This window comes from Microplitis demolitor, chromosome 7 (genome assembly GCF_026212275.2).
Source record: "Microplitis demolitor isolate Queensland-Clemson2020A chromosome 7, iyMicDemo2.1a, whole genome shotgun sequence".
NCBI classification, from domain to species: Eukaryota; Metazoa; Arthropoda; class Insecta; order Hymenoptera; family Braconidae; genus Microplitis; species Microplitis demolitor.
Window position 1 is genome coordinate 15,438,966 of NC_068551.1, and position 23,954 is coordinate 15,462,919.

Genomic DNA, 23,954 nt, shown 5'->3' on the forward strand with positions numbered 1-23,954 from the left:
TTACTTAAAAACTTATTATATAGCGTCGATTACTTTTTGTTTTATTTCTGTCTCGATTTTTATTACTGTATTTAGTAATAAAGTAAAAATGAAGAGTTCACTGAAGATTATCATAACTTGATAAAAAAAAAAACAGTCGTACAGAGCTCACGAATCTTTTTTTTAATGAAGCTTAAACTTTAAGCTTTTAAATTCATTTAACTGATTTAAGCTACAATTTTAGCCTAGAGTTGTAGTCCGATAATAAAATGAAAAATTCAACGATATTATTAAATTTTCGAAGTACTTCATAAAGACTTCAGACGTAAAAATTAAGTTTTTTTAAACACGATTATCGTAATTAAAGCCCAACCTTTGAAATTTCAGTAATTTTTTTAAGGGATGAAAAATTATTTAATTATAACTTTTCATATTAAATGTAATTAAAACAAATTACTGTTTCGTTTTAAGTGAAGTTGTTTCGTACCGATGTATACATTAAACTCATCAAATAATTTTGTACGTGTTGCTTTGACAATAAAGTTTACAGAGTTTTGACAACTATTAAGACTCATAGAAATACGCTTCACTCATTAAATGTCGGGCCATAAAGATAATTTCAAAGTTACGGAATTATAAAATTTATATAGAGTGCAATAAGATGGATGGTGGAGGGGATAAAAAAATGAACACAATATTATAGATTTCACATAATTTCACTGTTTTCCCGGAATATTCTTCTCGAAATTCATATCAGTCACATATTATGTTACAGTAGAATATTTAAGTTAATGTAACCTGAATTATTTGTAAATTTTTATAATTTTTTCAAAAATAATTTATTATGTTGATAAGAAAATTAATATTAGAGAATTGAGTAGAATATTTGAATTTGAATCGAGTAATTAGAAAACATTTGACGTGTTTGGTTGCTTTTTCTGGGCTGCTTGGAGCAAGACCGAAAAATTTCGAAAGTGAAAAAAGTTTCGATTTAAAAATTATAGATAACCACGATTTGATAATGCAAGAAAAAATAAACTTAATAGTTATTAATTTTTATACTGACAATTGAATTCTTTCGGTATTAATTGGCTTTGCTCTGAGCAGCCAAGATCACGCCGCTTATGAATTATTATAAAATCTATAAATAATTCTAAAGTTGACTAATAATTGAAAAACTGAGGAATAATTAGAATTTCAATTCAAATAGTAATATTCGATTCAACTCGATTTGAATACTTTTCGCGCATCCTTAATATTTTTCTATAAAAATAATTCAACTATCATTTCAAATAAAATTTTTCAATGCGCTGAAATTCGACTAGATAAATGTGCTAATTATAATAATTAAAATTTTTGTAATATATAGTTTTTATCATACAACTTAATTTTGTTAGAATTACTAAATTATTATGTCGACTGTTTCAAATATGTAGTTCGTGTTTATTAGAAAAAACAATTCTATTACTCGGTGTGAAAATTTACGAACCAAGATTTGTATTTTTGTTTTTAATTAACACAAGAAATAAAAAGTGGCAGAAATTATCGGGCTATAAATTGTACAACAAAAAATGTATTGAGAAAAAACAGTGAAGTTTAAAAAAAAATAGTAAATTGTTAGCAAATTAGTTTAATTATAATTGTTACTCAAAAGTTTATTATGACAAAAAAAAAATTAAAAAAAAAGTACTATTTAATTGTAATACGAAAGAGAAAATATAATAACGTAGAACAATTTGTAAATGGGCGATGGTATGTAGTTGGTTAAAAGCATCTAATGGAATAGAATTGTCACACTTAAAGTTTCGTCTGGAAAATGTATTCATGAATAAATATAAATCTTACCAGTGAACTTGCTGAAGCGTCGGGCCAGTGTTTCTGGAGACGCAACATCTATCTGAACGAAGGAAACAAATGAAACCCATTATCAAAACCGAGAGAACGGTGAATCCCGCTACTGCGCCAATAACGAGCGGTATCTGTTGGCAATGAGAATTTAATTATAGAACAAATAAATTATCTCCAATAATTTGAATATATTTATTATAAATGAATATATTTCATTATTTTTTATTGTTTTCAATTATATTAATTTAAATTACCTGGCCTGGTTCGTCTACTCGTAACATTAATGTCCGTCTATCACTTCCACGATCGTTTTCAACGATTACATAATAAAGTCTTTGATCCTCTTTAACAGTACTAGTTAATTCTAAAGTTGCAATAAAACAATCTTCCGATGGCAGTGGTTCTAAATCTAATGCTCTGTACCTAGACTCCAATACTTCACCTGTTGATCATTTTTTTTAAAGAAAAAATTTCATTTTTAATTCACTGTTAAATTTAATTATAAATTAACTACCAATTTTTTTATATCTTCTCAAATTTATTCATGCATAAAATACTAGGCAGAATTTGTTTATGAAATTTAAAAATAGCTGATATTTAAAAATGGCGTATGAATGATAGTAAATAAAAACAAAAAATTCCTAACCTCACAACTAATGCAATTACTTTTATTAAAATGAAATTTCGAAATTAAAAACAATTTAATTAAATTATAATAAATATTGAAAGTTCACTTCTGCAGTTTTTTAAAAAAACTGTATGAAAATTATTGAACAATAATATTTGATGTAATGTAATTGCAAAAATCGCAAGTTATACAACAAATACTACCTAACCTTAATTCTACTGAAACCAAATAATAATTATAATAATAAATGATAAAATAATAGGACAGATGAAATGATATTAAATAATAAAATAAAAAATAAATAAATGAAATAAAAAGGCAAACCAAATAGATTACGAAGACATCTCTAAACTGGAAAATCGATGGATCTAACCGGCATGGAGTCTCGTGCTTCCCCATTCCCAGGCGACCAGCCGCGGCTTTGGATTTGAACACAATCTAATTTCCAATCTGGCAGGACTCCCTTCAGTTGTTGATACGATGTATTTCTCAGTACTTAGTGGCTTCACTACCTGTAATATCAAATACATTATTTACGGTCACTAATCCTGGATTATTTATCATAATTGTCTTATAGCCGAATTAATATTCAATTGGCATAATTCATAAATCAAATTTAATCCTATCACTGAGTTAATTATTAATTAAACTTAAAATTACTAATCTATTGATTGATAACAGAATAATTTAAAAAATAAATTCTTACCCTTGGAGCTCCGACAACTTCCAAAGATACTGGAATACTTTTCACTTCACGAACTTTACCATTTATCGTATTGGATGCTAGACATATATATTGACCCTGTTGCTGATAAGTTACATTTGTTAGGATTAAACGTTGACCTTTCCCACATTCAGCTGGAGGCCTTCCATCAGTAAACACTTGTTCCCATCTTAAATAAATAAAAAAAAAAAAAAACATTTTATTCAATTTCAGTGGCATCAATGTTTTATTTGTTAAAAAGGGTTCAAGTTTTTCAGATCTCTTGACCGGAATTTAAAGTATAAATTTAATAATTAATTGTTGACTGAAAACAATCCCGCATGAAAAAGCGCTATATGTTTAAAAATATATATCAACAGATTATTATGTAGGACAGATAATTTATCAAGTTTAGAAATAAAATTTCATTTTTGAAATAAATATTTTACACTCCAAGTCTAAGCTAGAATCCTTTTGATAAATGTTATGTGATATTATACATTTATTATAAACTCTATTATTAGATATATTCAAAAAAATATATCATTATATATTTATATCAGAAGTTTTATAGATAATAATATTACAGTTCATAAATTGTAAAAAAATAAATAATTGAATATTAACCGCCATATTTGATCATTTTTCCGTAATATAATATCACATACTCATTGTTTATTTTTCGAAAGATTGATAACATATAGCTTTTTTACATGAAACGGATTAAAGAATAAATGATATTTGATGTTCGTTAAAAAAATGGACTGACTTTTTTGGGTTACGAAACTAGATTATTAACAAAGAACAGAAGGGCTCACCTGTATTCAGCGGGTGGCATAGCATCAGCGTTACATTCAAATGAAGCACCGGAATAAAGTAAAGCCGTTGATAATCGATCCGGTCCAACGGAGTCTATTTTTGGTGGATCTAAAAAATATATTTTCAAAATACAATTTAATTAGTGAATCTTAATTGTAAATATATGAACAATATAACATAATTTGAAATATAAATTGAGTAATCACAATTAACGGATATTTGAACGGAAACTGGGCTACTTTCACCCTCGGTATTGGATGCCGAACAGACATAGGTCGCAGCATGATTTCTATGAACCGGTGAATACATCAAAGCTTCACCGATACCAACAACTTCCATATCTGCGCCTTTTATGCGTTTCCATAGAATTGATGCTGTTGGATTTGCATTTGCTAGGCATCGTATTTCCAATTTATCTCGGCCTTCCTCTAATGGCCCTACTGGTACTCCAACCAAACGTGTTTCTGGTGCATCTAAAAGAATTTTAACGCTTAATTAATTAATAGTAATTAACTATATGCTTTAAGAGGGATATTTTCTTTTTTCTTTATCACTATTGAGTATTAAACAAGCATTACTATAGTCGTTGCACTTACGAAGTAAAGGAAAAATTTGTCCATATTTTTCTTTGATCAAATGAAAATTTTAGATGAAGAAGAAGAAAGTAGATTTAGAGATTATAGAATAATACGTCAAAATAAACTTCTTTATTTTGTGTTTAGATTTTTTGTTTAAAAAAAAATTTGAACTATAATTGAAGATCCAGTTTAATAAGAGTTTGAGTAGTTACAAAAATATGTATTCAAGTCAAAAAACAAATTCGGATTCAAGTCTCAGTTTTCAATGAGGTTTTCGAGGATCAATTTAGAATTTGAAGATTTACAACAGTAGAGAATGTTATCCTAGTTTAGTCCTCAAAGTAGTTGTTATGACCAATTTTACCACTTTTCGAATCAAACTGGAATAACATAATCTGGATTAGAGCGTCAAAATACTCAAAACATACAGGAAAAATTTTATCCACATTTGAACCTCAAAAGTCTCTCCCTTCCCTTTTCTATCTAAAATTTTTCAAAGTCTGAAATATAAACTTTCATACGTTGAGGATTTTGAGATCTTAATTATACTTTAAAATCGATAAATTATTCGCATTTAGGCTTCATAGTTTTCATTGAGGATTTTAAGTACTAAAGTAGAGTTACTTTTTGAGGAGCAAATAAAACATCAAAGGGATTGAGACTTTTGAGGACTAAACTAGAATTTGTTTTTAGACTCGGGTACTTTAAGGATATGTAAATAATTCGAATTTTCGAATAATTCAAGATATTTCTTATTATATAAGTATTCTAATTGTTCTTCAGTTTTCGAGCATTCGTAAATTTATGAACTTTTTTGAAAAATATAAGTTATTATGAAAATTTTTAAATAATTTTTCACAAGTTAGATAAAACTTGTACGTTCGCAGTTTGAACCAAATACTCTAACTCAAATTGAATTAGCGGAAACCTATGAGTATTTCAAAAATTTACGAATACTTAGAACTTTTCAAATTAATCGAAAATTTGGATATTGAATCTAAAAGTACACTGTAAAAAATTTGAGTGAACGCGGATTGAATTCGGAGTGAATGCGGAGCGGATGACTGTTTATTTATTTAATCCCCTCGGAGTGAAATTCACTTCGAAGGAAAGTTTATTTTAATATTAAAACTCCGAATCAGAGTGAATGCGAATTGAAATAAAATCTAGATCACTCCGAAATAACTCCGCTGAAAAAAATTCCCTACTTATTCCGAGTGTTTTTTTTAAACTCCGGAATCCCGAATAAATTCGGATTGAACTAAAATCCTTATTCATTAAAGTTTCACTCCCGATTTTTCACAGTTCATATCCCTCATATGCATAAAATATGTATAAATAAATATAGTAAATAATTTAAAAAATAAAATAATAAAAAGTCCAAAACTAAAGCAATACGAAATATTGTAAGGGATTGAAAAACGTAAATGAAATATATGAAGCGCAAGCCTCGAAAGTAAGTTAGTCACATGATACTCCAATTAAATTTTTTGTCGTTTGTGCACAGTTATGAGAGTGTGCGGTATGTGCGCGGCAGGGGTTAGGGGGAATAAAAAAAAACCGAGCGGATAGCTTGCGCAGCTGTCCATTTCACGTAACAATGATTTCAAAATACGCGCGAACGAATACCTGCTGACCCATTCCCTATTTTAGCTTTTCATTCTCTATTACCCGCGCCTATACATCGTGTCATATACAAAACTGTTACGTATGCGTGAATCCATGCGTTTATATATATATTTGTGAATATGAAGGACATTCATAGCTGTATTAAAAGAGTAAAGGATAGACTAAAAGTATATTATGAATATAGAAAAAAAAAGGACAAGGGGATTGAGAGTGCTAACATGATCTGCTTTTTGTCGAATTTTTTCGACAGTTGAAACGTGTGAAATACGTCAGCAAGTATGAAATGTAACGACCGCTATAGGCAGCTCTGATTTTTTATATTTGATTCGTTCAAGAACTGCGAAAAAATTATTCAGCAATTTTTTATAGGTCATATATTTAAATTGATGTCACTTTAAATCATAAAAAAATAAAAAATACTTTCTTTATTTTTTATTCTAAAATAATTGATGTTTCAAACATAAGTATTGTTTTTCAAATTTAAATATGTAACTATGATTAATTATAAAATTTTAATGATCGATATGGTTTTTCATTAATCATTGATAATAATAAGATAAATAATACAAGTAGATAAATATAATTATTTTATTTGTGGAAAATGTACAAGGGAAAAGTTTGAAATTGAAATTTCAAATCTCCGGTATCTCTCGGGTTATCGGAATTAATTCAGTGAATCGTTTATTCAGTGGCTTTTTCAGTGAATCAACCTCTAGCAAGCGCGAATCCCGGTCAGTGGTCACGTAGCAAACCTTGGTTAGGATCGATGGCGATTAGAGTGAAGTGTATATCCTATACATGATCACAAGGTGGGCTTGAAATACGACGTTAGTATATATGATAGGACTGGACACATAAAGTTCAAGTGGCAGTGGGATGGAGAAAAAACAGGAAAAAACGGAAGCAATAAGAAAAGAATAAAAGTAAACCGAGAAAGAATATAAATATTATTCGGTCAGAGTGCTTTTTGTGTAAAGTGTTTTTCGAGTAGGGTCAACTTTTGTTTTTATTGACGATTTATTGAAATAATAAAAATAAATATTTCATCGTAAGTATAAATAACATTCACGCTTTTACAAAATGATAAATATAAGAGGCTTTCTATAAAAAAAAATACCAATCAGGTGACTTTTTTTATTCATTACTACTGTTTTTGAACTGCTAAATAAGAAGATATAAAATTAATCCAGTCATTAGAAAAAAAGTTTTTAATGTAAGAAGAAATGGACTTTAATAAATAAAAAAATTCAAAGAAAATTTTTATAACTTTTGTACGGAAAAAAAAAATTATTGTCTACTTATCTGAGAAATTTGACATTAAATAATTAGAATCATGTTTGTAAAAAATTTCGTGATAAATTTTTAGTGGCCCAAAATGGCCTATCATGTCAAATCTTACCCTCTTACTTAAAGAGGTTTCAAGAAAAAGTCAAATGCACCCCCCCCCTCCTTTTTCCTTATAGTTGTTTAACTAATAAAAGTTATTATAGTTGTTTTTTTAAATTTTATTCAATGATATTTTTTATTATTTTTATCCTGGTCACGCGCTAAATATTAAAAAAATTTCAAGTACTCGATATTTTTGTCCAGAATATATGTGAGCTGACAATTTATTGTTATTCCTCTTAAAATGTCCTGTAATAAATTACTAATAGAGTAAATTAATTTAAAAAAAAAGCCCGGGTCAAAAAACAAATTCTAGTTTGGACCTCAAAAAATTCAATTCTTTTGATCTTTTATTTACCGGACGAAAAATGATACGATATTGCAATGTCACTCTATGGTATGGCACTCAAAATCCTCAGTGAGAATTATGAGGTCTCTTTATCGGTTTTAAATTCTAACGAAGCGCTCAAAAACCTCAAAAAATAAATTATCGTTTTCTGGACTTAAAAAATTTTCGAGTTAAAAAAAAAATCTGAGTACTAACAAAAATTTATATGTCAAATAAAATAAATTTATTAATTTATTATTATTATTCGTTTTTATATATTCCTGGACAAACTTTCAATAGGTTTCAAAAAAAATTTTTTTTTAAACTTCTCAAATAACATAAAATACAATATCAAACATTTTGTCCTCGTTAAATTTTTGTGCTTTGATTGGAAAAATGTATACTAAATTTTCTTTAGGTAAACTATTTTTTCATAATAACTATTAAATTTTTTTTGTATGGATAAAAGTAAAAATAAATATTCATTTTCATTTGTTATACTTTATGAAGGTTCCGGCATTTTTTCTGCAAATTTGTAATTACTCATTTATTTTTGGATCAATTTTTTGAGATTCTTGGTCTAAAGTATTTATTTCTTACAAAAAAAAGTGAGGGAACCTACATAGGTTACGTCATTTGAGAAATTGAGGCCTAAATCTGGAGCAGTAAATTTTTTTATATTATGAGGATCACCCGTAACTACAACATTGAGGCTTTAACTGGAATTACTTTCCACACAGTTTTCAATCTCCAAAGTCCAACTTGTCCCTTAAATACCTCACGTAGTATTTTGAGATTCGAACTGGAATTTGTTCTTTGACTCGGGAGCACTTTCAAGTTTAAATGAGTAGCTCATTAGTGAATATGAAAAATTCGTCAAATTTAAAAAAGCATTATGAGAAATATATTCACAAGGTAAACTAAAACCACCGACTTTCTACTATATAAACATTTTTATACAAATATATAAAGTTCTTTGAATTAAATTAAAACAAAAAATATTCAGTGCAAGCGTACGATAAAAAGAGAGTAAGAAATGCAAATATGCTCGAATAAGTAAAAAATTAAATTTTATATAAAATACTTACATGTAACATCGAATCGTACTTCAACATTTGAAGTTTTAGTAGGATACGCTGGATGATTGGCTTCACATCGAATCAGATGACCATATCTCGAACGATCAGCCTCAATATCGCAAACACTCCGGGTGGACCACGTTCGTGGATTATCAATCTCTGTGGCATTTACCTGTGGCCTTGTGGTTCGCAACTCCGTGTCTCTCAGATACCTATGGGTTAATTTTCATATTTGCATTGCCAATGTTTACCAAATAACGATTTCTAGTTAAACACACAAATGTAGAATGCAATTCTTCTTGGTTTTTTCTCACCTCTATACTCAAATAATACTACTAGTGCTCTTCAGTTCTTTCTTTCTTTATTTCTCTCTTTCTCAACTGAATCCTCTGATCCGTAACCCACTTATCTTTTCCCTTTTTACTATTTCCGTTCTACTATATCTACCGCCCAGAAAACCTCAAATAATTTTCATGATTTTCGAATATTCTGCAGTATCTCAGACTCGGAATTATTTTACTACTATTTGTACATTACTATCCATTAGTTAAAAAATAAAAAAAAATAACTGTATGACTTCTTGAATATTTTTTTTGCTCAAATTTTCTTGGAGTTGCCCGATTTCAATAAATCCAAATTAAATTTTATTTTTTTTAATTAAAATAAAAACAATAAATAGTTTTTCTTTGAAATAAAATATTTTAAGTGTGTTTTTTATTTGACTCATTGATAGTAAAATGAGTAGAGGAGAGATTTTTATAGTAGAGATCGAGTGAGATTTCCGTAACAAACAAATGCGATTTTTATACGAAAACGTCAAGAGTCGATTTTGCAGGATGGACGAGTTCGATTGTAGAATCTCTTTTATTTCTTTGTAAAAGAATTTATGTGTGGATGGTGTTGTGGATGTTACAGTACTGTACAGTAGAGCAGAGTACAGTGCTCCATGTTTCTATATAGTGAGCTGAGCTGTTTTTGCATTCACATTGCGAGCTCACTGTATCGTGGACTGAGTGAAACTACGAGGGTTGATGTTAAACTTTTTTATTTTTTTTATTCTGTCGCCTGGAATTCGAATTTAAAAGCGCGACTGTGCATAGCACAACTGCTGTTATATATAACTATATACTGTATACTATTCAAATATATATAAATAGTATATAGTATATAGTGTATAATGTATAGTGTATAGTTATATAGTATGTTGAAATAGTCTGCCAAAAATATTCAGTATTCTGTGGACATGTAGACGAAAAATGCACCGAATTAACGTAACAACTGTGTGAAGTTGAAAAGAAAAATTGCTTTTGACAATACACTGGTATAGCATAAAAATAATAAATGAGAATGAAAAATTTATCACGAGTTAATTATAGTCATAATTACATAAATTTTTTTTTTTTAATTTAAAATAATATATCATAAAATGAAAAAATATTTATTATTGCTAAACGCGTTTGTTTAATTTTATTTTAATTAGCAAAATAAACAAATTTTCTATTCATGAAAACTATGAGCCGCGATTAAAATTCGTCATGCGCATGATTTTTCCAAGATACACACATTTATTCCCGTAGGCTTCCCTCAACTATGCACTCGCAGGCTTTATTATACAAGATGCAGAACAGATCATGATTATTCATGAAGCGTAAAAGGAAAAAGCCCACGTGCCGCGGACAATATCCATAAGGTATTCAACATCGTACAGATTCTTCTTGGAGCAAAAATACAAGAATTTAATTAAGACAAAATAGTAAAAAAAAAAAAAAAATAATTTTTCATTCTCATTTTCATTTTTATTCATTTAAATTCCACTCAATGGACATTTGAGAACACAAAAAACCAATTAATAAATATAAATGGTAGTGTATAAAATTAAAATAAATATAATAAGACACATGAGTAAATAGATAATTGTATTCTCGGGTAACTGATAGAATCATTAACAAAATAAATAGTAAGACATCTACGTGTAACAATTACGAACCATTTAATTAGAGGCGGAGGATTCCCATAGCGAGCAGTGCAAGTGAGCGTAGCAATCTCACCTGCTCGAGCTGTCACGTTGCCACCCGGTAGAATTACAGCACCAGCATACTCTATCTGTGGACGCTGAGGGCTGACTAGAATGAGACAATTAGCGAAGATTAATTCGTAATCCTGTCGTTCATCCTGTGGCCGCCATGACGTCGCCGGCGATCAACTTCAGGACGCTACCGTTACGCGGCGCTATAACAACTATAGCTATTACACTAGACTACTAAACTATACTACAGGTACTTACTATCACTATCACTAGTGCATTGTATAGTGCAGTCGGATTATATGGATAGGGGTCAAATGACGGAATGGGGATTGATGATAAAAGTGGAATGGTACATGCAGGGCAAGAGACTAAAGCTAGACTACAGTTGATCCATTTGATCGCGTAACCAACCTACTATCTTGTTCATTCATCGTCGACATGCACTTACACACATACATACATCCACTATCTTCTCTTATTCTCTCATCCTCATCCTTCCTCTCATTCTCTCTTTCTCCCTCTCTATCTCAACAATGTCAAGATGAGAGAGATGAAAATATGTATAACATTGTGTGCCGCAATACATAATGAATAATTAATGATTTATTGACAACATCAAGGACGGGATACTCGCGAACGAGATCCTGGTGATCGATCAATGTCGAGCTAGGTTTACGACCCGGAAAATCCGGGCGCATAACTGATGAGATTGTCAATTTTTTTTTTAACACTATTTTTTATAAAGCTTTTTTAGAAAAAAAAATTTTTTTTTCAGATCAATGAATAATTTTAATGGGCTTTAGAATATTTAGTTTTTATTGTTGAATATAGAATTCCGGTATTGTTATTTATTTTTTTATAAATCATTGATAAAGTCAAATATATATTTTTTTATTTATCACTACTGTATATTTTTTTTAATTAACGATTCAGAAAATATTTTTAAAATAAATATATTTAAAAATAATAAACACGCAATTAAAACACTGTAGTTTATTTTAAAAACTATGTAAATTAAAACTGAAACAAGCGGATTACGAATCAACACATTCACTACTTAGATCTATTAAAAAAGTTTAACTCAACTACTTTTTCGGGATTATTAATTTTCTGGATTATAAATAATACCTCTGACTACAAGTCTAGCTGGTTCTGACGCCAGTGCATCTTGGGTAGTAAAATCACTGGCCGTAACTTGGCACTGCCATAATCCATCATCAAACTCAAGGGTTGCAGATCTTACCCAAAGTGAACAGTCACCTAAATCCGGCGAAGCAACCCACTCGTATTTTTTTAAGTGCATTCCAATTGGCTAAAAAAGTTAATGAAAATTTTAAAATTAAATACCAATCACTGATCAAATGTATGTACATAAAATTAATATAAATTTAAATAAATAATAAATTTTAATTAAAAACGACAAAGCGTTTTCATCATAATAATTTTGTGAGCACAATCGAATGTTATTTACTAAAGTAAACAAGATCGCGAAATTATGATACGTCAAAAAGATTGATGCAAACATTTCAGATCGTATTGATGTTGAATGGATAAAACAAACTGCACGACAGTATAATGTACTCCAACAAGATTGAATCACGTTTGAAACGTTTATGGAAAAACGTCATTGAACCGATGGATTCATCTAGCTTACAAACGTATACGTAAATAAAAAAAAAAGTACAAACACAAATATAAAAAAAAGACGTCCATCTGTGACGTGATAGTTGTGTGAGTTGAAAAGCAGTACATTCAAATCGACTAAAGATTTACGTGCTTCCACACAGCTCAAGGGGTTATGGTATTGAAGTATTAACATTCCATACCAAGCGTTTCTTTAACAATACGAATAGTCGCTTTTCGTATCGAATTTCTGCGTTCCGACAACCTACCAAGTAAAGCAATGAATCTTTTCCATTCACTTTATTTTGTTTCATTATATATATGTATATGCAAACGTAAAATACTAGTATATCTTGGAAGGTGTTACATACACAGAAAGCTTAGCGAATAAATGATTGAACTCTAATCCCGCAAATGGGTCCGCGACTTTTTTTTTATTTATGTATTTTTTTTTTTTCAAGATTTTTAGAGCGAAAATTCATTCAATTCTCAAGCGACATTACTACGTCGAATATCGAAATGAGGCCACCTAATTCTCGTTAAAAATTTTTCGTGGCTTTAGTATATAATTTATCTAGAAAAAAGTAGAAAGTAGAATTCTAATGACAAAAATTTTTCAGTTAATTAAATTAGTTAATAATGAAATTGTTTTTATCTGGAGTAATTAAAAAAATTTTATTTTTAAAGCATATTAATGACACAGTAAGATTATTTTAACATCAAAATAAAAAATTAAATATATGATTTTTAATAAGACTGCACGGAAAGAAATTTATGGGAAGTTTTGCTATGCATTATGGGAATAGTTCCCATAATAGTATGGGTACAATTCCCAAATGGTATGGACATAGTTCCTATACCAATATGAGAACTATTTCCATACTATTATGGAGACTATTCCCATAATATTATAGGAACCATCCCAATAATATCATAATTTTTTTTTTTGCAAAATAGTGTAGAAATTTTCCTCACGATATTCATTGAAGAAGAGATTCAAATGGAGCTTCTTCGACGCTAAATTTGTATTGAAACACTAAATTAAGATTAAAATTACACTTACTATACGGGAATAACTTTCACGCACGAATAGATATAGATATGGATGTAGTCTTGTTTTTATGTTTAATAATATTTCTGTGTGTTGAAGGAGTGATTTCAACACGTTTCTTTAAATTAATATTTTTATAATAGTATGGACTGTGAAAAATTTCCATTAAATTTTACTATGGGTGCATTGTAACCTCGGACCATAAGAAAACTGGTACAAAATTTACAAGTGTCTCATAGTAAACGAATGCGCATAAGTCCCAATCGTATCGTCTGCGCATACCGTTTACTATGGGACGCTTGTAAATTTTGTACCAGTTTTCTTAAGGTCCGGTGTTACAATGCACCCATAGTAAAATTTAATGGGAATTTTTCACAGTGTGGGAACTATTCTCATAATTATATAGGAACTATTCCTATAATTATGGAAAACATTTCTATAATTATTGGAACTACTCCCATAATTTATGGTCGTAGTTCTTATGGTAGTATCGGAAAAAATTTCACGAAATGATGGGAACAGTTTCCATAATTTTCTTTCTGTGTGCTCATTTAGCCTCGAAAAAAAAAATTTTTTTCTATAAAAATGAATTATATCTAGACAGCAAAAAGAAAGCTTTATTTAAAATAAATATAAATTTTGTTAAATGCTTAATTTGTCCTAGTCGACTGTATAAGTTCATTTTTTGAGTAACTCAAATTATTATAAATTTCATAAATATATATTTTATTTTTTCCATTAATATAATGCTACCCTAAAAGTTAAGCTAATTTTTTTTACTATGCAGCAGTCCAATTACTCACATTTAATTATTAACCATTAATCAGTTTCAGTAAATTAATGAGAATAATTACCATACTAACATATTTATTATTCGTTGACCTGTTTTTAAACGCGTACAATGAAAATTTACAAAATTAATCTCCATAAATAATTAAATTATTTCTCACAACATATTTTATTAGCAAGCATGTATTTAATTAAAAATAATTAATAATATTTAAGAATTTCTTTAAAAAAGAATTTTATAAAACAAACAAAAGAATCCAATAAATTTAAAAAAATTGCTAATTAAGTATCCAAAACAATTTCCAAGTATATTTAATAGAAATACCAGATACCAGTAACATAATTGTACAGCAGCAAGAGCAGGTCTGACCACAGGGGAATTTATCTACTGGGATATTTGGGAAGTTTCTCTCTATCATTTCTACCCTACACTATACTCTAACAGCTGATTATTATACTCTCATACTGGTAGTGCATTATTACTGCCAGTTATTCTGACACGTCACGACACGTCTGATTGTTATGTAGCTCTACTACATTCACCATCATACTAGGGTGCTCCATAACACATAGAAATAGTTCCAGTACAGCGCGTCTGAATGTTACTAAGGCAATACCAACCTACTGCGACGCGTTGGTTAACCCGGAATACGCCTGACTGAAAATTTAACTATCACTGCAGCGTTACTGCCATCAAGAGTTTCAAAACTATGTAGTATATTCAGATTTTAATTCAATTTAGTAAATCCAAAATCCCATTTGTATTATACATTATTAATATATCACTTTTATACGCAAATTAATTTACATCAGTACCCAACAAAATAATTAAAAAAAAAAATTTAATTAACACAGCAGAGCTATAAATAATAATTTTATAAAATTTAATTACGTTTAGCGCTTTATTTTTTATTTCAGTCTCATAAAAAAATAATTATGTCAATCTTATTCCTCCGATACACTTTTCACTCACCTTCATATCTCAAAAATACTCGATAGCGTAATAAAACTCAATCCTTTATTATTATTATTATTTTCTATTTATTTTTTTTTTCCACTCCATCATATATCTCATAAAATTCTTCAACCCATCACTCAAGTCTCAAGATTCCGCTCCTTAAGTTTACAAAAAGATAAAAAATGTGATAATAAAGTGTCATAAAAAAAAAAAAAGAAAATAATAATAATAAAATAAAATAAAAGAATACCTCGTGTAGGAAAAAGTCTCGACGACGTTTGAGGGTACAAGAGCCCACGTCATTCATTTAAAGGATTAAAATCAAGGCACGCTCGGGGCACGAGTCTCTCATAGAACACTTACTTAAGTGAAGGAGTACAGGAAGGATTGTCACGTGAAAACGAATGAGAAAGAAAGAGAATAAATAAAAAAAAGAATAAAGAATAAAAATCCCCTCTTTAGCTTTCTTCTCACTCACTCGGGGAAGAATTTTCTCAGTGAACTAGAGTGGGATCATGTAGTAGTAGTATATAGTGGCAAAGAAAGGAGTTGCATAGACCCCCACTTCAGTGTATTCTCCGTAGAGGCCGCGAGCAGCAATCAGCGTAATGTACCCGCCGCAGACATACCGCCCGACCCTCTCGGGAACTCTGGTAACCCCTTCGCGTTTTCTGCATACTACCACCACCCTGATTCACTCCCACCAAATATACTCGTGCAGTTGCCTATGCATGTATACAACTGCTCGCGTTACAAACGGCCAAAGTAAAGCTATATAGTATTTTATGTATACATTCGACAATTCAAAATCTCTGTTCGGTATCACACTAGATTTTCTCTCACTTTCTATCTCTATCTACGTCTATTTCTATCACTTTTTTTTATATCTTCTGGTCCTTTTTTTAACTCAAGTAAGCTACGACGGCGCCACAGATGCATCACAGTGGCAATCACATTGAGAGCTACGAAATAGATCACGCATCTGGTAGCTAAAAGGGGATTCGAGATCGATTGGCCGATGCAGAATGAAATGAACCTAGTGGATTGAATTTTGTATGAATCGATTTTCATGCTTTCAAGCATACTAAGTTTTTTATTTTTTCGGTAAAAAACATGTGAATTTTTTTTTTTTTATTTTTTACGAGTTAATCTTTTTTAAATTTTAATTAGCGTTGCGACTATAAAAAAGCTAATGAATATAATTCTCAAACTGGCTTTGTATATGAAATAATTGATAATAATTAATGACCAATTATTCTATACATAGAAAGAATTTTTATTTGAAGGTAATAGGAGAAAGGGGGTAAAATGGGGCCCTTAAGAAAAACGGGCTTATATCATCAGTGATTCCCACTTGTTTTACTTCTTTCTAGCCCCTTACCATGTTTTTAGTCTTAATATGCCGCGTCTGTTGAAAATTAAAAATCATTAAATTAGGGGTAAAATGGGCCCCCAAAAAAAAGTTTTAATATTTGATTTTTTTTTACCCTTTCTATTTTTTCTAGTCTTCTGCCATGTATTAATTATCAAAATGCTCCAAAAATAAAAAATTTGAATAAGAAACAAAATAGGCCCTTTAAGAAATCTACTATTATTTTATTCCGTCTTAATAGTATGTTACGCATCAAGGGAGGAAAGTGGACATTCCAAACCGAGTGTATAATTCCCTACCCGAGTTGAAGGCAAAAGTGGCAAACACTCGGATTGGGATTTCCTACTTTTCTCCGTGGTGTGTATACGATTTTTCACCATATCTACACCTGAAAGTTCAATTTGTAGCCTCAGTTTTGTGGGAAGAATGGTGAATGCAATTTTTTTTTTTATCATTTGTTCTCTCATAAAAGAAAGGAACAACTTTCTTCCCTTCAAATAGCCCGTGCAAAAAAAAATTTGGTTTATTATGAATTTCATTGTGAATTTGATAATCAAATTCAGATATTGAAACAAATATGACTTTGATAATGAATTAACTATAAAAATCTTCTAATTTTCTATTACAGCTGAATTTAACAAGTAACCAACAGCTGAAATCTAATAATTCAATAGGTAATTTTCAAAAACTTACCTTTCGCTTTAAACAAGTGATAAGTACATTTTGAAAATTGTATATTTCCAGTTTTGAAGAAGATTCAAAATTTTTTAATCGAAAGAAATGAAGACAGCGAAGAGGAGTAATTCATGATAATTTTGATAATAATTATTATCAATTTAGTACGAGATTCATATTGAATTAATTATAAGATAAATGTGTTTTATTTTATAATTGTATTTTTTGCTCTTACACCCGAGATCTGAACAAAAATAAAGAACTATTTTATTTAATTTAGAGGATATTTATTACTAATTTGATCAAATTTGACAGTATAAAATTAAAATTTATTCTAAAAAACCTGTATTTATGGTTAACAGTTTGTTGTTTGTGCTATTACAAAAGAAATTTTTGTTTATTGAATAATTTGAAAAATAAATAAACTAAAAATATATTTTACTTTGCATTATTAAATTGAATTTATTAAACTAATCTACGTTTATACTATATTTTTCTAATTTTATAGCTATATTTGTTAGAAACTTGACAGTTATTGTCAAGTTATACAAAATTAGTTCATTATTATTTGTAATATACGATGAAATTAATATCAACTTTGTTACATTTTTATAATCAATTTATTATGAATCAAGTATTAATTTTATACTGTTAAATTTAATCAAACTGGTAATGAATGTATTTCAAGTTAAATAAAATAGTTCTTTACTTCTTTTAAGATATCGGGTATAATAACAAAAAATACAATCATAAAATAAAACACATTTATCTTATAATTAATTCAATATGAATCTCGTACTAAATTGATAATAATTATTATCAAAATTATCATGAATTACTCCTCTTCGTTGTCTTAATTTCTTTCGATTAAAAAATTTTGAATCTTGTTCAAAGCTGGGAATATACAATTTTCATAATGTACTTATCACTTGTTTAAAGCGAAAGGTAAGTTTTTGAAAATTACCTATTGAATTAGATTTCAGCTGTTGGTTACTTGTTAAATTCAGCTGTAATAGAAAATTAGAAGATTTTTATAGCTAATTCATTATCAAAGTCATATTTGTTTCAAAATCTGAATTTGATTATCAAATTTACAATGAAATTCATAATGAAGCAAATTTTTTTTTGCACGGGAGGGCAAGAATTTAAACTTTCAGTGCAGGTATGGTAAAAAAGCTGATTAATAAATTTTTCGCGCTAAAATATTTTAATGTTCCGTATACAGATATGTATTGAAGGGATTAACGTATCTTAGATAGCTCAACTAAAAAAGAACTTGACGCGTAGTGACGCGTGGTCTCGGTTCACCTTTCAGACTATTTTCAAGCTTTGAAATAAATAGTATATTACACATCTAGGGAAGTAAAGTAAGAAATGTCTCAGATCACATGTAATTGTAAAACAAAGATCACATGTAATTGTAAAACAATCATGTGATCTGAGGCTTTCTTATTTACTTCCCGTGGTGTGTATACTATTTTTCGCGTCGACGAAGGCGGAAAGCGGCAACTTCGTTTGGCACAGTGGGGCGAAAGTTGACGCTTTCCGCCCGGAGGTGAGAAAAAAATTAATTTCGAATTTAAATTCAGAAATTTTTTCTAGTTAGATGAGTTAAAAATAACCACAATCTCAAATACTTTGCAAGAGTTTCTTATTCTTGAATCATTTAAATTGAACAAAAATTTTGGGGGGCCCATTTTGCCTCCAGGGGCTCATTATGCCACCTCTCTTTCTTATTTTTGATTTTTTTTCCTTTTTTTGGTTGTGGTGTGTGCTATTATATTATTCAACTATATTGTACTATAAGATAGAAGTTATTTAAACAAAGAAAAATAAAAAGTGTATATTTTATTTATGAAGAAAGCTTTTTTATTATTTTTATCATGATAAAATATTTTTACTTTATTTGTAAAAAATATTTAAACGTGTACTTCAAATTTTATTTCATATATTTTAAATATAAATAATAAAGAATTTTCAATTTATTTTACAATAAATATTGCATACTTTCTGCTTGAATCATTAAATTCACGTTTAATTTTATATATTATTTTACAAATATTGCGAGTACTTCGAATAATTTAATTAATTAACTTATTTGATTGAATAATTCTATCATATTTTTAATAAAATATGAAAGCTTTAGTGTAATTTGAGATAATTTGATTGCTATATATTAAGAAAAAAAAAATTTATTTGTATATAAATATTTGTAATGAATTAAAAATACTCATAGAGGATGTGGATATGAAAGCTCCGTAACGATTGATTCCCCGGCGAAATATACCTAAAAAAATATCATACGCGTGAAATAATACTTTGCACCTTCTAGCAATTTAGTAAAAATATTTGTTGAGGGATCTATCAATATTTAATTAAAATATTTTTGTATATTCATATATATCTAATCCGGGGATGAATAGTCGATGTTCCGTTATGGAGATTGGCTACAAAAAGATGCTATTAATTAATTTAAAAATTATTCTAACAATAGACTTATTTTTGTAATTTAGCTGATAACTTTAACCGTAAGACTATTATTATCTTTCACGAAGATAAAAAATTTACAAATTTTTCTTGGAAGTTGAGTTACCAAAAATTATTATGCTGTACTATAATTATTACTGTGAACTCCTAAAAATTTTTTGCACGACTCATGATGCGAAGCATCAGAGTGTGCTTTACGATTGAAATATGTTCTCTACTACACAGTAAAAAAATTACCGGAGTAAGTCCAATTAATAGAGTAATAATAAAGTCCTTTATAAGGTGATCCAAAGAGCCCATAAAGACGAAGAGTGAAGAGTTGGCATGATTTTGAACACATTTTAGTACATCATAAGACAATTTGTCGGGGAAAAGTAATACAAAATATTATTTCTCAAACATTTTGACGCCAATATCTTTTGAACTAATTAACCGATTTTACAATCAATGTGGCAATGGTAATTGTGTACTTTTCCGGGCTCCAGTTGTTTTTATCAAGCAAAAATCCAAAAGTAGCCAAATCACCAAGAGACCTGTTTTATTCTCTGGCATTTGTCAGCGGATTAAAGATATAGTTGCTTATTTAGGTGGTATTCAAGCCATTGTAAGTTATAAGTGTATACACAAGGTATAAATTATGCTTGATTTAGTCATTTTGTTTGTTATTTTTCAGTTCCGTTCTACACTGCACTAATTGACATATTTTTCTTTTCATTCTATGTATTGACTCTTACGTCAACCACCAAAACTTAAGGTATATGCCTGTTTGCTATAATTTATGTAGTTTCGTCCTAAGTACGTTAACGGACTCATCAGTAAGGCTATGTTAACGCACTCTTGCCTTAGACTACATCTCTTACTAGTACGCGCCGGCGTAAAACAGTGTTGTAGGCTTCAGCCAGACACTATACTAGCAAGGGGAGGCAGATACCGTCCTAACTACTTGTAACATAATGTTAGGTGAGCTGTTATACACCTTAAAAATATGCTGATTTTCACTATTACAAGAGGTCAAAAATTATTTGTAACTCTTAGATAGACCTTCCTATCGCCACCGTCAATCTTATGGCTTTGAATAAATTATATTATATTATTATTATATATATTATGTAAAATATATATTTTATATAATATTATTAGAAAAATTTTTTTTTTTAAAATCTAGATGATTTTGTGTTATTTTTACCAATTTTGCACACATTAGTTACAAGGTTCAGATAGATATCACATGTTAGAGACAAAAACTCATACAGAAAATTCAATCCGCCGTGTAGCTGAACACGTGGAAAAAATTTAATTATAGATCTTTAAGGTGTAAATCGATCAATCGAGTCATTTCTGAAAAATTTTAAAAAAACTAAAAAAAAAAATTGTTTTTTTTTTTTTTTTTTTTTTTTGTATTTCTTCTGTATCTTAGAGTTCAGGGCTGCCCAATTTCAAGACACAGTAACTGACAAAAATAATTTTTTCTTAATATGTATTGAACCATGTCCAAAAGACTTCACTGGAACTAAAAATACTAAAAAATCGATTTTGAAAAATTTGTCTCTTACTGTGTTTTGAAATTAGACAGCCGCTCCTTTGACCGATCGATTTGAAATTTTTAGAAAAGTTGACGGCCAACAAACTGTTTCGATTGTGGCCTCAACTATCTCAATCGCTCAATTCATTCAAAAAATATGAAGAGTTTACATCCACACACACACGCACACACACACACAATCGGACATTGTTCTAAAAATAATCGGAATAGCTTCCTAGGACCTGAAAACGTCAACATCTGATGTTGATGACAACTCGATTTTCGTAAATGAGGGTGAAAATAATAACTTTCCGAATTTTTGAAAATTTACAATTTTCTTAGCGGGAAGTTAAAAAATTAAGCTTATTTCATTGCGATATTTATTAATCGTTATCTTAATAAATAATTACCAACTAATTAATTTTTCAACATTAAATTATTAATTATAATTTTCGTTGATAAATAAAAATCGTCATAGTTCGAAAACACAAAAATACCTGAAAACTTTTGAAAGTTTTTTAAATTTTACTGAGGGATTAACTCTTCGCTAATAAAATAAATTATTAAAGTTGAAACGATAAAAATGATGAAGAAAAAATGAAAATATCATTTAATATAAGTGTGAGCAACGAGATGATAATGATTATGCAAGATTTATTGCTAAGTTATGACAGAGTAAAGAGAATAGAAAATAAAATGATGAAGAGAGATATTTAAAATTGAATCAAAAGCTGCGAGGTTCTCTGGCAGCGACGCTGCATCAGAGACAACGATGTTGTTTATCCCAGATGGGGTTTCCTCTTGCATGTTTTCCACCTCTGAGCCAGCTAATGTTCGCTCCAAAGAGTGAGTGAAAGCACGTGAATGAGATAGGAAATACGTAAATCGTAGAAGCTGAAAGAGAAACCGAGTAAAAGAGGAAAAGAGAGAGAGAGAGACAGAAAGAAAGATGGAAGAGATTTACCGCGGTTGGTTAACTAAGGAGTCAATGGGGATGATGCCTCCGGGGTACATGAGCGCCAGGTGAAATGATCCTCTGGTTATTTACATCTTTCATAAATATTCACTATAACTGGAAATGTAGTACAAAATAAGTTGGATAGAGGCAGTAATGGTGAGAAATAAAAAAAAACATAAACATGCGTCAATCAATATTACGTATGATTCATTATTATTATTATTATTGTTATTTATTACATTATAAAGCAGTTTATAATAATCACGAAAAGTTTTTTTTAATCATCCGTCAACTTTTTTAATTATTTGTAAAATTTCTTCGAGCTTGGGGAAAACTTTTTCACTTTTCTCTCCATCTTCTTCTCTTCCTTCTTCTTATTATTATTTTTTCGCTATCTACCATACCCACCCCATTACACTTTTCTACCTGAAATTCCCTCCAATCCAGGCGCGTCATTAAAATAGATTACTTGTGCATATTAAAATGAAAATTAATGCACTCGTATATATTACGGTAAGCCGACGAAAAAAAAAAATAATTTTTTTTTTGTTGTGAAATAAATAATAATCAAGATATTTTATTTGCTGCCAGAGATTTAATTTTAAAAGTTTTAAAAATGGAAATTTAATCGGTCTTATCTAAGCTCCAGTTTTATTTGGAGGGAAAAAATAAATTTTAATTAAATAAAAAATAATGTACATTAAAAATCCATTAAACAAAATTTTCAAAGATTGTTAGTGTAAGTAATGGTAACTTTTTAAGTCTTAATTTTATTTAATAGTAATTAAATAGAGATTTAGAATCTTGGGTCGGTAAAGTCTAAGTTTTTGCTTTATTGTCGATTTTTATTTTATATTTAAGTATCAGAAAAGTTTAATCTGAAGCGTGAAGTTGGTTATATTTGACAACAATAGTAGCAAGCCAACTCAAAAAGTCAAGCATTTGATGAATTTATCGATTATTATTAAACGGTATACAAAAGGGATTTGATGGTTCAAAATTATAGGGACAATCGCAGTACTGGTGGGAGTAAAATTAAGTATTAAAAATAATTAACTTTTTATGCATATTAATTCTCAAGCGGGTAACAATAAATTTTGTTGGTCATATAAATTAAATAATAACTTGATGCAACCAAAATTTTACTACATAATTGAAAGATTTTCCACCGCATGTACGAATTTCGGGTTATAAACTGTCAAATTTTATGCTTGTATATTCTACTTTAACCCATAAAATGTGAAGTGCTACAATGAAATTATCTCGGCATGCCTACATTACTCGAAAAATTTAAATTTAATCAGTTAATATATTTCTTTATACACATGCACGGTTTTCGCGTTTTATAGTGCCAAAAAACCGAACCTTAAGCCGTTGAAGTCATATTGAAGTTAAAAGTAAGTGTAGCCAAAATCAAGTTAAAGTCAAATGCAAGTCAAAAAAATTATATTTCTAATAAAAAATTATCAGAAATATTTTAATTTTTACAGTTTCGAGTTCTGATTGATATGTGGCT

At 29.1% G+C, this 23,954-nt stretch overlaps 1 protein-coding gene across 3 annotated transcripts in view; it reads right to left on the reverse strand.

Annotated features, from left to right (window-relative positions):
* Positions 1–23,954, reverse strand: part of LOC103572228 (kin of IRRE-like protein 2) — a 139,373-nt gene that overhangs the window by 4,037 nt on the left and 111,382 nt on the right. For all 3 annotated transcript variants that reach the window (XM_053740684.1, XM_008550720.2, XM_053740683.1), the window contains 9 exons: positions 12,132–12,315; positions 10,965–11,100; positions 8,987–9,189; positions 4,184–4,450; positions 3,977–4,085; positions 3,162–3,348; positions 2,829–2,967; positions 2,082–2,269; positions 1,825–1,958 (listed from right to left, as the gene is read on the reverse strand). In XM_053740684.1, the coding sequence (XP_053596659.1) occupies positions 1,825–1,958; positions 2,082–2,269; positions 2,829–2,967; positions 3,162–3,348; positions 3,977–4,085; positions 4,184–4,450; positions 8,987–9,189; positions 10,965–11,100; positions 12,132–12,306 (1,538 nt within the window). In that variant the 5' untranslated portion in view covers positions 12,307–12,315. The remainder of the gene's footprint in view (positions 1–1,824; positions 1,959–2,081; positions 2,270–2,828; positions 2,968–3,161; positions 3,349–3,976; positions 4,086–4,183; positions 4,451–8,986; positions 9,190–10,964; positions 11,101–12,131; positions 12,316–23,954) is intronic.